The sequence below is a fragment of the Dasypus novemcinctus genome, chromosome 14 (assembly GCF_030445035.2).
Source record: "Dasypus novemcinctus isolate mDasNov1 chromosome 14, mDasNov1.1.hap2, whole genome shotgun sequence".
Lineage (NCBI taxonomy): Eukaryota > Metazoa > Chordata > Mammalia > Cingulata > Dasypodidae > Dasypus > Dasypus novemcinctus.
The window spans coordinates 44,377,843-44,393,583 of NC_080686.1; the positions used below are offsets into that span (position 1 = coordinate 44,377,843).

General features: G+C 32.5%; 1 protein-coding gene across 1 annotated transcript in view; it reads right to left on the reverse strand.

Annotated features, from left to right (window-relative positions):
• Positions 1–1,526: 1,526 nt before the first annotated feature.
• The window catches only part of SNX16 (sorting nexin 16), a 54,898-nt gene continuing 40,683 nt past the window's right edge, over positions 1,527–15,741 (reverse strand). The window contains exons 6-8 of the mRNA XM_004479117.5: positions 6,660–6,796; positions 5,784–5,903; positions 1,527–5,104 (exon numbers count right to left, since the gene is read on the reverse strand). Coding sequence (XP_004479174.2) covers positions 5,008–5,104; positions 5,784–5,903; positions 6,660–6,796 — 354 coding nt within the window. The 3' untranslated portion in view covers positions 1,527–5,007. The remainder of the gene's footprint in view (positions 5,105–5,783; positions 5,904–6,659; positions 6,797–15,741) is intronic.

Below are 15,741 nucleotides of genomic sequence, written 5' to 3' on the forward strand. Positions count from 1 at the left end.
AATATTTTGAAAATTATGGAAAGTATGGAAAATGGTATCAAATTAGTTCATTTTTTTGTCTTTTCATTTTTTAATTTTTTAAGATACTTAGATTACATAGAGAATATATAGAGGATTCCCATATGCCCTGCTCCCCACACCCCCCACATTTTCCCACATTAGCAATATCTGATGTGTTATTATTACATACCTTCTGAAGGGAAAAAACAAACATGGTCTTCGATGATAACAAATTACTTATGGAATGAAAAACAAATTAACTGGATGAGACACCTGGACCCATCAGAAATATTTCCATGATGCTTGTCAACATTAATTATTTAATGAATTAAATTAATTCATGAATATCTGGGTCTTCAGTTTAGTGCTGCTACAATATGAGTCTCTAAGGTATTGTAGGCCACATTACTATGAGCAAGGGATATGAAGAGCAAGAGGGGTAATACCTCTTAAATACTATGGTGTCAGTTCTGTAAGGCAGGCCTCTTCCCTGAATTTTTGATTGTTGTATCCAACTGTCCACTGGAGATCTCCACCTGGATTGTCCACAGTATTCAAACGCAGCATGTCCTAGCATGTCTGATTCTAGTCTCTACCTCCCTAAATCCACTCCTCTCTCTCTAGTCTCCACCCAGAGTATTGATTCCCAAGACTTATATTTTCCTTCCAAATACTCTTACTATTGACCTCTATTTTCATTAGTACTTACTAATTCTGGCTTTGAATAATCTTATTCATTCAATAAACATTTTTTGAGCATTTACTATGTGCCAGCTCCTCTGCTAAACTGGGAGGAGGCAGGGATTAGAAGTAAATAGACAAAGTCCTGCCTTTTGGGGAAAGGTTTGGGGAGGAGGGCAGGTGAAACTGACAGTTAGAAAATAAATAAGGAATTTGAGATTGAGGTGATGGCTCTGAGGACTATTTTATGTAGCCCAAAGAGGGAACATTTAACCTAAGATGAAGAGAAGAAGTTTGGGAAGAACATTCTAGATAGGGGACATGGCAGGATTAGGAGGCAGGAGGGAGCTTGACATATTCACGGGACAGAAGAAGAGAGCAGTTGGCATCAGTGAGATGATTTTCACAGGCTGTCGAAAGAAGTCCGAATTTTTAAATTTTAAATGCAATATCAAACTTTTGAAAAGTTTTAAATAGAGAAATAACAAATGTGATTTAGGTTTTTCAAAAAGAGCATTATGGCTACTGTATGAAAATGAACTATGGTGGGAGCAAACATGGAGTCAGGGAGATCCGTTTAAATGACTTGCAGCAGTTCATTTTAAGACATTTTGGTGATTTGGACCAGAGTGGTGGCAGTGGAAATGAAAAGAATTGCATAGATTCAAGGTTCCACCTAACCCCAGAATACACATTTAAATGACCTGCTAAAGTTCTCCACTTTCTATGTCAAATACACCCACTGACCCCCACGACACTCTGAAGGCTGTGACTAGTTGCCTCCTTTTTAGAATACCTACATACTCTTGTTTCCCCAAGTGGGTTGTATGATTATCAAGAGTCAGTTTTGTTTGTTTCCAAATTCCAAAATTTAAACATGTTTATTAATATTACATGAAACATGAAATAAGTGCAAAATACCATTTCTAAGAAACCTAGGTCAAATGATTTGGAAAGACTTGGTAATAATATAGGCAAGACAGCATTACAAGATTTTTAACAACAGTAAAACTATGAGTTTTATATCACAGATTCCTTTACACGTCTCAAGTCCTCACTCTGGCCAAAAACACTCCTCAGAGTTTACCAATAACTAGCATTTCTAAGTTTGCATTTCATATTTACTGATCTTGCTTAAGACATTTTTTTTTAAAGGGAATAGTAATTTAACTTTTTTAATTACTGGCCTCATTTAATGGTGGCCATAATTGTGTTAGAGCAAGTAGAAGGCTATTACAATTCTTACTTAAATGTAATCTCAGATTTGAGTCTGAGACTATCAGAACAAATAAAAAGAGAAGAAAACTAGCATTAAGAGAGAAAAAGGTAGAAAAAAAAAATAAAGTCATGATTACTACACAAAAGCATAGTCCATGGGTTCAGTACAATAGCTGGAGGTGAACTCTAATTAGGTTAGAGCTGCACAAAAGAAAAAACAAAGATAAGATCTTACAGAGTAATTGAGTGTTTAGGATAAAAACAAAATCAACTGTTTAGGAAAAGTACAGAATTTACCAGTACTGAGAGCTAAGAAAATTTTCTCTCATGGGTCCTTATAAAGGGTCTACTATGTGATATAATAGCCAATAGCCTTAAAAACTCAGGTATTGAAAACACACGTTTTGATGATTTTTTTTTTTTTTGGCTAAAAGAAGCCAATAGCATAGATGCAAAACAGCAAAGTGCAATACAGCAAAGGCAATTCTATGAAGAGCCGAAATGTGGATTCAATACATAGCTCTCTGATGATCTCCCAGAGGATAAAATTTAGATTCCTTTTTCTACTAGTTGGTAATGCAAACTGGTTTTTAATAATCTTAAAAGTCCTCTAACACCATAAATTATAAAATCCATTTCAAAACCACAAACATAAATTGTTTTTAGATTTAGGCCACTGTTCCCTTTTAATATCACCAACAGTTTAACTAGACTACGTAGATTATTTATTTGAGGAATACAGTTTTCTAAATGTGCTTTAAAAAGGCTCATCTCAGTGTAAGACAGATAAAATACATTTTAAATACATAAAGATATATATTTGAAATAAATAATAAAAGACATTTTAAAATGCCAAGTATCATGGTTATACTACCTACATATGAACTTAAATTTTGAATGGTTAAGTTAAATATCATCACAACAGTTTTTCTTTTTCAGTTATGTTCACTTTTTAATTAATATTGGTTACATTTGAAGTGCATTGTACCTATTCACAGAGACTTAAAATGATCAGTAAAATAAAGTATAATCTTAAAAAGAATCACAGACTCATTCCACATCTATAAATTGCAGCCCTTAAATAATTCAATTTACAATAATGGAAGATAGGGAAAAGAACACTGAAATTGAAGCAGGAGGAAGTGGTATTCAACAATGAACAACGACATAGCTTCTGTTGTACTGAAAAGAATAATTTATTATATGAATATAATACTGGGAATAAAATGCATTATGAAAGTAAAATAAGTAAATTCTAAATATAAATAATAGTGCTTTACCTAATTAGCATCCCCACCCCAACTTCAAATATAGTCTTCTGAAAGGTCAGAGTGTGGTTCACTCTAAAGCAGACATGTAGCACTAAAATACTTGGAATTTGGCAAACATCTTGTTTTACTAGACTGTAAATGGCATTAATCAATTTAAGTGATTGTTCTTTTTAAATTCTCCAAAGATCTGGAATATTATTTTATATGTGAACAAGCAGGCCAGTTTATTCTATTTATTTCTATCTCCAAGTACAGTAAACACATTTCTAACATACTTTGTGGAAAATGTTCTGAGTCAGGGCATACCTGTGTATTTTGACAAAAACTAAAAATTTTTTGGTACTTTGGTAAAAAAAAGTCTCCTTTTTAGATCCAAGTTTAACAACAGCAATTGGGCGTGTTAATTCACGTCAGTCCAAATTTATAACAACCACATATTAGGTAAACTAGGATACTGATAAACTTTTAGATAGTAAGAAAAAAAAATTGGAGATTGTTACTCTATTTCCCCAGTAAGTTTCCTTCAGTTTCTAGAAAGTATAAGCAGTTCAATATACCAACTGAAATTTCAAAATGCTAGCATGATTATAATGCATATGTAAAACAGTAGAAACAGAAAATAAATGAGTAACCTCAAACTATGGAAAATAAACAAGGCACTTACAGTATCTAAACACAAAGTTGAAATAAACACAAATATTTTTTCATAAAGCTCCCAGACCCTAAGAGACTTCTGTGAAAAGTAAAATATTAAAGGCACTACATAATTCTTTCTTCTCACTCCACTTACTAAAAAAAATTCACCAATGAAACTTGGCACAAAAGGTTTAATTACAATAAAGTGCATCACTTGGCTAAATATATTAAAAAGAAAATCAGCCACAATACATTATAGCAACACCGTCACATATATAGAAATAAAAATGTAATGCCAGGAGTCAACCTAATTAGGAACTATGCAGTATATATGGCTTTTTATTTTGTTTTCATTTTTGTATAACTCCTTAATCTGCTCAGAAACTTTTTACAATTTCAAAAGAGTATGCCTTGATTAGCAAAAAGAGGTAGTATTCTGAGAAAGGCAAATTCACGGATTCAATAGGTAAAGATTGAAGATAAATATTATATGGAAAATAAACAAGTAAAACATTATAATAAGCTATGACACTTATTATAATACCTTGATATTAATGAATTAGTTTTTAAAATCAAGGCTATTTTATCACATTACCACTGATTACAGCTCTTTTGAATAGTTTTACTTTGGTATTAGAAAGTCATTCTCTTTTAAATAGCATTAACATTCCAAAGGAGCAATTTTTATTTAGAGATGGTAAAAATGTCAACATTTAAAATTAATCTCATCTTTATCTTTACTATGGTTGGCAACTAATTGAAACCAATAATGAAAATATATTATGTGAGAAATACAAGCATATATCATCCAGATAGCAACATGCAATTAATTTCCATTTGACTAATATTATTTAAAAATTCATATTTATATATACACATACATACACACACACACACATTAGTTTGGAGCAATATATTGGCAAACACGATAATAATTTATGTACAGTACTGAAGAATGTAGGTCTTGGTGATAGAATTATAACTAGATTTTTTTTAGTGCATTAAATACAAAGGCTGGAAAAAAAGACAAAAGCTGCTGTGAATAAATTTCCTATTCCAATAAATTAAAATTTTTTTAAATGTAAACTTTACACATGTGCATTACTTTTTCTGTAAATGCTTCAGTCTTTATTTTTTTAAGTATGATTTGCCACTCTAAGTTTGCTGAAATGCCAAAACAGAAGAAAATGCTTGCACTGTATTAGTCTTCTTCAGCATTATATGCCACTTCTGCTACTTCTATATCCGATACAGAATTTTCAGGTTCACTAAAATTTATGCATAGCATATTATCAACTCTGCCAAAAAAAGAGAGAGAAACACATCTAATGAAGGGATTGGAGACATGCTATTTCACTTCACTATTACCATCAAAAAATCTTTTACCTTTAACCTAAATATTTAAATATTCAATCAAAAATTTAATATCTTTAACTTTTCATTGCCAGATAACACCTTCATATATATAATTTAATTTTTTCAGCTCTCGAAACTACCATTTACCTATAGAAATCGAGTTTGTAATTACCTTTATTCTAAAATTTGTTCTCTTAATCACTACCACGAAAGTATTAATAATTACTCTGGATTTATATGCAATAAAAATTCTATGTGCTTTCAAATATACTGTTTTTTCAGTATTTCTATTAGTAGGCAGAGTGGTTGCTATTATAGCATACCCTTTTCAAATGGCCAAAAGGGGATCCTAGGGGAGATTCAAGTAATTTGCCAAGATTTACAGAATTCATGAAAGAGTCAGAGCATAGTCAATTCAGACATAGCTTCAAAATAAATAATAAGAAAGTGATGGCTTACAATCTGGATGCTCTCTAGGGAGAACTTAGAATATCTACAGTTCTTTCTTTGCTCAGTAGATTTGTGATAAAATAAAACTGAGTTCATAAAAAATATTCTATAACTTAGAACCATTTCACTCCAATTATTCAAATGATTAGGCTATAATAAACTGTTATATACCCAGATTTGTCATCCAAGATAACTTGTTCAGCCTTAGGTGTAGAGGTCTCCACCTTTAGGATCTGTCCACCTTCTGTTCCTGATGCGTGCGGTGATTCTTCTGATTGTAAAGACAATGTTCTAAAAGTAAATTCAGTAATAGGTTATTTTCCATCAATAAAACATGCATATGTTTACTATTTTAAGTAGTGTGGCTTTAGTAGTCTTCAGCTGCTATGTCTAATTGTCTAATATAATCACTTGGTTAATAAATTGCTGAATTAGAAGTCAGCAGAGAAATTAGCAATTATGATTAATTCAAAATGATTCTATCATGAATTCAATATATGCTGATGAAAAGACAAAAGACAACCAAAAGCTTCTACATGTGAAAAGTTGGCATAAATGCCCAGAAACAAAGATAACATTTAAGTTTTTGCTTGATTTTTTTAAGGAGGTAACAGGGATTAACTTAAGACCTTGTGCATGGGAAAGAGGTGCTCAGCTACTGGGCTATATCCACTCCCCAATGACAGTTGGTTTTTTTTGGTTTGTTTGTTTTTAGGAGGTACAGGGGATTGAACTCAGGGCCTTGTATGTGGGAAACAGGTGCTCAACCACTCGAGCTATATCCACTCCCTGATAACATTTAAATAGGTGAAAATGAATAATGTTTATCTTGTTGAGTAGCTAGAGGTTATTTTCCTGAGGTTTCCTATCCTTCAAATGGTCAGTCTCCTAAATAAATAATCAAAAGACAGTTTCCTTAATCCAAAAGGCAGGGCCTACAACTTTTGTAATCAGAAATTTCCTAAATTGTATTAAAATACAAAGGACATTAACTCATATATTAAAAGTTGAACTATTCAGATTAAAAATGCAAGTATCACAACACACCTGATTGTGTTTTCTATAGTGTCTATATGAAGTTGTTTCTCACTGAGCAGTTTCTTCAGTGATTCCACTTCTTTTTGTTTTTCAAGTAACTCTTTCTGTAAACGGTAGTTTGTTTCTTCTAAAGTTTCACAGAAAGCCTAAAACAAAACAAAACAAAATCCAAAACTCAAATACATGAAGTAAAAGGCTAAGATTAATTATGCAGCCTCTTTCTCTAGAGCAATACTGAAGAGTCAAGGAAAATGGATAATCAAAACAATATGTCTACAACTTAAAAAATTTGCTGTCTATCCTCATCTTTTTTTAAGGTCTCTGCTATTTTGGTTCTCTTTCTTCAGTCCCACCCACCTTGAGAAAAATAACTATCAAGATAGAACTCTATACTGAGCTAAATAATATTTCAGGAATGAGGGCAAGAAGAAAAAAATTTCAGATATTAAAAGCCTAAACAGCACCAAAGGACTGTTACTGAGAAAATGGTTAGATTATGTACTTGAAAAAGAAGTTAAGAGAAAACCAAAGGAAAGAGTAAGGTGAAAGAAAGAATGGTGAGGAAAGAAAGAGTCAAATGTGTAGGTAAATCAAAATAAGCATAAAACTGTATAAAACACAAAAATGGCTAACTTTGGGAAGGGCTGAAATAGTTGAAATATTGGTTATGAAGTATTAAACTGCATAACATATGACCATTAAAAAAGACACTGAATATATAACTTAGATACTAGGACAGTGAAAAAGAAAACGTAATTAAATCTATGAAAGGAAAGGAGAAAAAAAAAGAGTTAAAACAGGAGGGTGTGTAAAAATGAAATATAAAATGGTAGAAAAAATATATCAGTATTAGTATAAACATCAGAATAAATTCTTCAGTTAAAAGACAAAGATTTTCAGGTTGGATTGAAAAACCCAAAATCTACCTCTATGATATCTTCAAGAAACACACTCTTAAAATAAAAAGGTAGAAAAATACTTATAAGCCAATAGGCAAATCTGTTTTTACCCTCTTCCACAAAAAATGTGTAGTTTTATTAAGATAAGACTGAATGGAGGGAAGTGCATTTGTCTCAATGGATAGAGCATCCGCCTGCCACATGGGAGGTCCGGGGTTCAAACCCACCGCCTCCTGATCCATGTGGTGGGCTGGCCCACACGCAGTGCTGATGTGCGCAGCATGTGCCGTGCCATGCAGGGGTGTCCCCCGCAGAGGGGAGCCCTGCGCGCAGGGGTGCGTCCGGTAGGGAGAGTCACCCAGCGCCAGGAGGGTGCAGCCTGCCCAGGGATGGCACCACACACGCAGAGAGCTGACCCGGCAAGATGATGCAACAGAAAGAGACAGATTCCTGGTGCTGCTGATGGGAATGCAGGCGGACACAGAGGAACACACGGCAGATGGACACAAGGCACAAACAACTGGGAGGGAAGAGGAGGGGTGGGGAAGTGGAGAGAAATAAAAATAAATCTTAAAAAACAAAAAAGACTGAATGGATCTCAAGGTAAAAAACATTATTAGGCACAAAAAGAAGCACTATCTACTAATACAGGTGATAATTCACCAAGAATATTCGAACTACATAATTACAAGAGGAATTTAACATCTTCACACCCATAATGAGTGAATTCAATATACTTCTACTGGTAATGAACGAAGTGAGGAGAGAAAAAATCAGTGAAGATTTAAAAGATTTTAACAAGCCAATAAGATTAATCTGACAGATATATAGTGAACCCTGAGCATAAAAAAACATTCTTTTCAAAATTTAGAAACTTTATCATGTATCTGCAGATTGTAACATCACAAAGCTCTGTCAGAATAACAAAGTATCAGTGTCACAGAGAACATATTCTGACAAAATGCAAACAGATGGAAGTCAAATACAAAGGAAAAAAATTAAAAACATGCTAGAACATTACAAAATATGAATGATAATATACTACTTATTAAAATAACAGAGTAAACCCAAGTAGAAAGAAGAAATTAATAAAGCTAGAGGAACTTAGTGAATCAAGAAAATCAAGAAAGCAAAAATCATGGTTCTTTGCAAAGTCTATTAAATTGGCCTAATCCAAGAAAAACAAGTAGTTACAAACAATAATGAGATTGAAAGTGGATTTATAATTAAAGGCACATTAAGAGATTTAAAAATTAGGTCAAAATATTTTAAACCTATACCAAATGGTGAATATTCTGGAAAAATGAAAATTAACAAAATAGATCACTAAAGGGACAGAGAATCTGAGTAAAGTATAACCATTCAAGAAATGGAATAAATTGTTAAAAATCAGTGGTTGGGGAGCTGGTGTATCTCAGTGGTTGAGTGCCAGCTTCCCACATATAAGGTCCTGGGACCGATCCCTGGCCCCAGGACCTCAAAAAAAAAAAAAAAAAAAAATTCAATGGTTGATAAGCACATGAAAAGATTCTCAAAATCATTAGCCATTAGGGATAAGCAAATAAAAACCATAAAGAGATGTTAAATCACACCCACACAAATGGCCACTACTAAAAATAGCAGAAAATAGCAAAAGAATGCAGAGAAATTGAAACCTTTGTAAATAGCCATTTCAGAATGTAAGATGGTGCAGCCACTGTGGAAAGCAGTATGGTGGTTCCTCAAAAAGTCAAATGTAGAATTTTCATATGAACAGGCAACTCCACTTGTAGGTATATATACAAACAAAGTGAAAACAGGGATTCAAACAGATATTTGTAAATTTATGTTCATAAGAGCATTATTCACAATAGCCAAAGGTAGAAACAACCCAAGTGTCCACCAACAGATGAACAAAATGTGATACATACACACAATGGAATATTATTCAGCTGTTAAAAGGAATTCAGTTCTGAGACATGCTGCCATATAGATGAAACTTGAAAATATTGTGCTGAGTTAAAGAAGCAAGGTATATAAGGACAAATATTGTATGACTTCACTTAAGTAAAATATCTACAAAGAGCAAATACATAGACAGAAAGTAGATTAGAGGTTACTAGGGGATAGGGGATGGGAGAGAGAGATTGGTTGCTTAGTAGTAGCATATTTGTAAACATTGAAAAATTTGAAAATAATATTAAAAATCGAGTCCAAAACGAATTAACTGAATCAAATATCAGACTCAGATTAATTGAGGTGAGTGCTACCAAACATTCAAAAAAATAAACAATATATCTTATTCAAATAGTAGTGGAAAACAGAAGAAGAAGGAATATTCCTGACTTTATCTTAGGAGCTGTATAATCTTGACACAAAATCCAATAGGAAGGAAAATTATAGGTGTAAAAATTCTAAATAAAATCATTACACTCCAAATCCAACATTTAAAAGGAGGACTGTGCTGAATTTATTAAATAAATGTTTTATCATTTAAGAATCTATGACTATAATTTATCACACTAACAGATCAAAAAAGAAAAGCCTTATGATCACCTTATAGACATAAGCATAAGGATTACGAATTCATTCTCTCTCTCTCTGACATATACATACACATACCACAACCACTTAGCAAACTAGAAATAGAAGTTACCTTCTATTTATCCTAAAAAGAAAAACAGATAACAAACAGAAATAAATTACAACTTCCAGCAGCCTACAGAAAATGCCATAACCAATGGTGAACTATAGAATCATTGCCTGCTGTAAATGCTTCTTAATTTCATGCTGGAGATGTAGGCCGGCACAATAATACAGAAAATGAAATGAAAGATACTGAGGAATTAGAAAGGAAGAAACGGAACTGTCAGTATTGCTGGGAATAGGATTGACCTATATAGAAAATTCAAAAGGATCTATAAAATAATGAGAGATTTCAGCAAGAAAGTGACATACAAAATAAATATACAAAAGTCAAGGATACAACAGCAATAATTAGAATATAATGAAACACTAAATAAGGTATCAATAAAACTATAAAAATAAATCAACACAATAAAACTATAAAAATAAATCAACACAGTTTTCCTTAAAGTTAAAGGGAAAAATTTTAAATCTTTATTGAAGGACCTTTGAAAAGACTTAAGTAAAAACATAGCTATTGATAGGAATATTTAATACTGTAAAGACAAACTCCTTAAAAATAAATAAAGGTATTATAATTCTAAATAAAATGCTAACCAGATTTTTCATGGAATTGACAAATTGGTTCTAAAATTCATATGGAAGAGTGACTGGCCAATGAAATTTTGAAGAACAAGCAAAGCAATGGGCCTTGCCCTGTCAGATACTGATTATTTATAACACACAGTAATAAGCACTGTATTGATATGGGCAGAGAGATTTTAAAAAGAGACTACTGAATAACCACAAACAAACCCATTTATAACAAACACAATATATGACAGAGGAAGAATTCCAAATCATTGAATATTGAAATATAAACTTTTCAATAAAGATGTTGGGGTATCTGTCATCCATACAGAAAGAACTAGGCCAGTTAAAGAACCTGAATAGGAAAAGTAAAAGCTTAAAACTTTCAAAGGAAATTCAGGACAGTATCTTTAGCATACAAGGATATGAGCAGGAATTTCTTAGAAGAAAAGTCCCAAACAGCTATTAAAAATATGTAGAATGCCAAAACCTGCTAGCAAATTATGCCAAAACAATAAGATACTATTTTATACTCTTCAATCTGACAAAATTAAGAGGTTGGCACTACTAAATGTTAGCGATTGAAGGAAAATACACTGTTCATCAGAGTGTGAACATAAGATTTTTGGGGAGTAATTTGAAAGTATGTGACAAAGTTGAAGAGAACACCCTACAACCAAACAATTCCATCCCTAGGAATATACCATATATAAATCTTTAGGTTTCTGTAAAGATTAAAAACTATCCATAATGGGATGTGACCTTAGGAAAGGTATATATATATAGGAGTAGGAGACCTGTCTTTAGAACAGTTAATGGAAGAATTATCTTGGCAGAATTATTTATTTAGTTCTACTAATGAGACTGTAAAAATGGTCTGATTCCTATCATCCCTCTCCTCCCCCAAAACACCTGTATTATAAAGTTAATCATAAGGTTAATTAAAGGAGAACTCTGTGACATATAGTTTTCTTCTGTAATAGGATCATACTGCTCCATCAGTATTAGAAAGTCAGCCACCAAATGATCCTAAAAACTATTCCATTACTTACCACAATTCAGACTGCATTTTTTCAGCTGCTTTTCTGGGTTTTCCAAGCCTAGCAGTGAGAAAATTAAATTTGGCCAATAAACTTCAGAGATGAGAAAAATCTTAATTTGCTGAATTAATGAAGATTAAAATTTAAGTGGATAATAAATGGTTTAAAGACTTCAGCTTTAATTATTTGGATTCAAAATCATTTTTAATTACAAGGCATTCATTAATGCTAGTATAGAGTAAAATCTCATTTCTTCCAATTAGTTAACTCCATATGCCTCATAGATTTGAATTTCCCCTAAAGAAGGTAGATTAGATTTATGTCCCTAGTCTTAATCCTTCCTTTTAGTATATGTACATGATGAAATAGAAATGACTGTCTTCAAAAGGGGACTGGGAAAAGTAGGTGAGAGTCAGGATTTACTGAATCAAAACTTTCATTATTCCTTAAAAAATTTAATTTTATATTCCAAGAGATGGAATAAGATATCATTTTGGATTTTTCTTAAAATGAGAGGCTACTTAAGGAATTAAAGATTAAAAAGGTATCTTTCTTGTAAGGTTAGCATGAAATTTCTTCACAAATTTATTGTCCAAATATGTATTTAATTTCAAGTATAGTTCTAGGGAAATATATTTGTTTTAGAGAAAGGTTCTAAGAGATGCATTCCACATTACTTTGTTGAGTATTGAGTGTAGAAACTGCTCTGGTGATTTACTTAAATCAGTGATTGTCTACCAGGGGTAATTTTGCCCCTCAGAGGTCACTTGGCAATGTCTGAAGATATTTTTCATTGCTATGACTGTGGGGAGCTACTGCTATCTTGTAGGTAGATGCTCTTAAACATCTTGAATGCACACAACAGCCCCTTGTCCTAAAACAAAGAATTGTCCTTTTCAAAATGCCAATAGTGGGAAAGCTGGAAAACCCTGGCTCAAATCTACTTCCACTTTCCCCCTATCCATTTATATAACTGGACACATACTAAAGTACAGTAGTATAGTTTGAACGAAAAAACATTGAAAAGATCATTTTTTTTTGTAAAAGGGCAAATAAAATTTCAATGAACTAAAACTGTCTTTTTGACAAAATGAATACTATATTTTAAAGGAATAAAAATAATCATGGAAAAAGAAAAAATAAAAAACAAAAAAATAATCATGGAATCCTTCAACTGGAAAAAGTATGAAGAGCAATTATCTTCTTCAACCCAATATTCACTTAAAATAGAACTTCAACTTTCCAAAGAAATTCTAGAACAAGGTGACAAAATGGCAGCCAGGAGGATGAATGGAGACCAAAGATATATTTTGTTTGGCTAGTTTTTTAAAATTTTCAATAGACTTTTACACCTTTAGATAGGACATGTATTATCTATCTATTATGCTACTGCACTTAAAAAGTTATCTTCTTTATCCCCAAATGAATTTTAGTTTTTGATCCTTGTTCTATTTCATCCTAATGATAAACATTTTTTGGGTCTATTACATTTAATAGAGATTCCAAAATATCTATGTTCAAGTTAGAAAAAACATCTATCTCTGACTTATGCTGAACTTTGAAAGGTCGCTACCAAGATAATAGAACAGGAGAACATTTACCAGATTCACTTAAGAGAACATGTTTATGTGAAACAAATCAGTGACAATCTTAAACATTTGCCTTTATATGGAGACAGCTCTATTTAGTCTAAGTAGTTGAGAGAGACGGGCAGACCCACATCTAGGACATGTTTCCTATCTGACCATAGTTCAATCAGTTCAGAGCAGGCCAAGAAAACCAGCAACTTTGCTGCTACTGTTGAAGAGTTTCAAGATCTGGAGTGTTGTCAGTTAAAGTGTTAATCTTAGTAGCAAGCAAAGAGAGAAGGAGAGTGATTATACTAGTTTGGGGACCTTGGTCCTGTTTGGAGCAAACAAGGGACTTCCTGGTAATTAACATGGAGTTCCCGGAAGTGAAATAGCCAGGGTTGATAGCTCTCCAGTAAAGCTTATCAGTAAATAGCCAGGGTTGTCAAACTCTTCAGTAAAGCTCTGGGTTTACTGAAGGCTGTGGTAAAGACAAGAGTGGGGCCAAGTCATCCAAGTTGACAGAGACTACGTTCATGTGTAGAGGAGATGTGAGAGGACCCAGCAGAATGGGAGGAGTGGGGTGAGGGGGTGGGGGGTATATGGGGACCTCATATTTTTTGAAGGTAACATTGAAAAAAAAACACACACACAAAGAAAACCAAAAACCACACACACACAAAAGTTAAGGCAGACTTAAAAATGGCTTTACCTTGATATGTATTCCCCAGCCCATACACAGATCCATGAAGATCCTAGCAGAGTGAAACCTTACTAGTAGAGGCATTTAAGCATAATCCCTGACCAATTGCTGGCTGAACAATTATCAGGGATAATCTCAAGAAAGTCAGTTTTGAAAAGATCAAGATAAAAATAACTAAACAGAGATATCAGTGACTTCACATTGTAGGAAGACAGACAGCACAGATTTACTCCAGACAAGTTACTAGACAAATATACAAAATAACAAAAACAAGTCACTCAGAAGGGAGAAATCAGAATCTAGAGTTGTTATAATATATTATCTAAAATGTATAGTATTCAACAACAAATTATAACACATGAAAAGAAACAAGTTTTGTGTAAGCATATACAGTAAAAAAAAAAGCAATCGATAAGAACCATCTCAGTATAACTAGATATTGTCTTTAGCAGACAATGATTTCAAAACAGCTATTATTTTATGCTAAATGAACTAAAAACATATTTAACAAAAAAAGGTGTGATAACGATGCCTTCACAAATAAGGAATTTCAAAATAAAGCTATAGAAATTACAAAAAGAAGCAAATGAAAATTTTATATTTGAAAATAACTGAAATGAAAATTTTACTAAAAGGCTCAAAGCAGAATGGTGATGACAGAAAAATCAATCAGTGTACTTGTGTACTTGAAGGTAGATCAATAGAAATGATCCAATCTGAAAAATAGAGGAAAAAACAATTGAAGAAAAATGAACAGTAGAGACACATGTAGGACAACATCAAGCATACAAACATATATGTAATGGAAATCTTAAAAGGAGAAAGAAGAGAGAAAAAGACAGAAAATATTTGAAGGAATAATGGCTGACAACTTTCCAAATCTGATGCAGACCTTTATCAGTCTGAAAGCTCAAGGAAGCACAAATATGAAAAACAAAAAGAAACCCAAACCTCAATATATCATAATGACAATGTTGAGAGTCAAAGACATATAAAATCTTGAAAGCAGCAAAGGCAAAACAATATGATTTAAGGCTGACTTTCCATTAGAAACAACAGAGGTTGGAAGTAGAATGACACATAGAAAGTGTCAGAAAAACAAACAAAAAAACCCTATCAACCAAAAACTGCATATCCAGCAAAACAATCTTTCAAAAATGAAGGCAAAATAAAGACACTATCAGATAAACAAAGACCTGTCTTATAAAAAATACTAAAAGAAATATTTCAGGCTAAAGGAAACTTATATCTGATGATAACAGCACCAATAGGAAGCACAGAAGAGGGCTGGAGACAATAAATATGTAGATAAATATAAAAGGGCCTATGAAATAATTTTTCTCAATCTTTTTTTTCCCCCAAAGAAAAATATTGTATAAAAATAATTATTGCAATATATTGTTGGGTTAACAATATAAACAGATGTAAAATATATGATAGTAACAACACAAAGAAGAAGAAAGAAAAGGTGGTATACTGGAGCCAAGTTTATATGTTACTGGAATTAAATATTATTTAGAAGTAGATTGTGATAAGTATAAGGACTTACCAGGTGCATACTATAATATGTAAACAGTCACAACGAAAATAATTTAAAACAGAAGTAAAAAATTCTACAGAGGAATCAAAATGCATGCTAAAAAATATTTACTAACCTCAAAAGTAAAGGAGAAACAGAGGACCAAA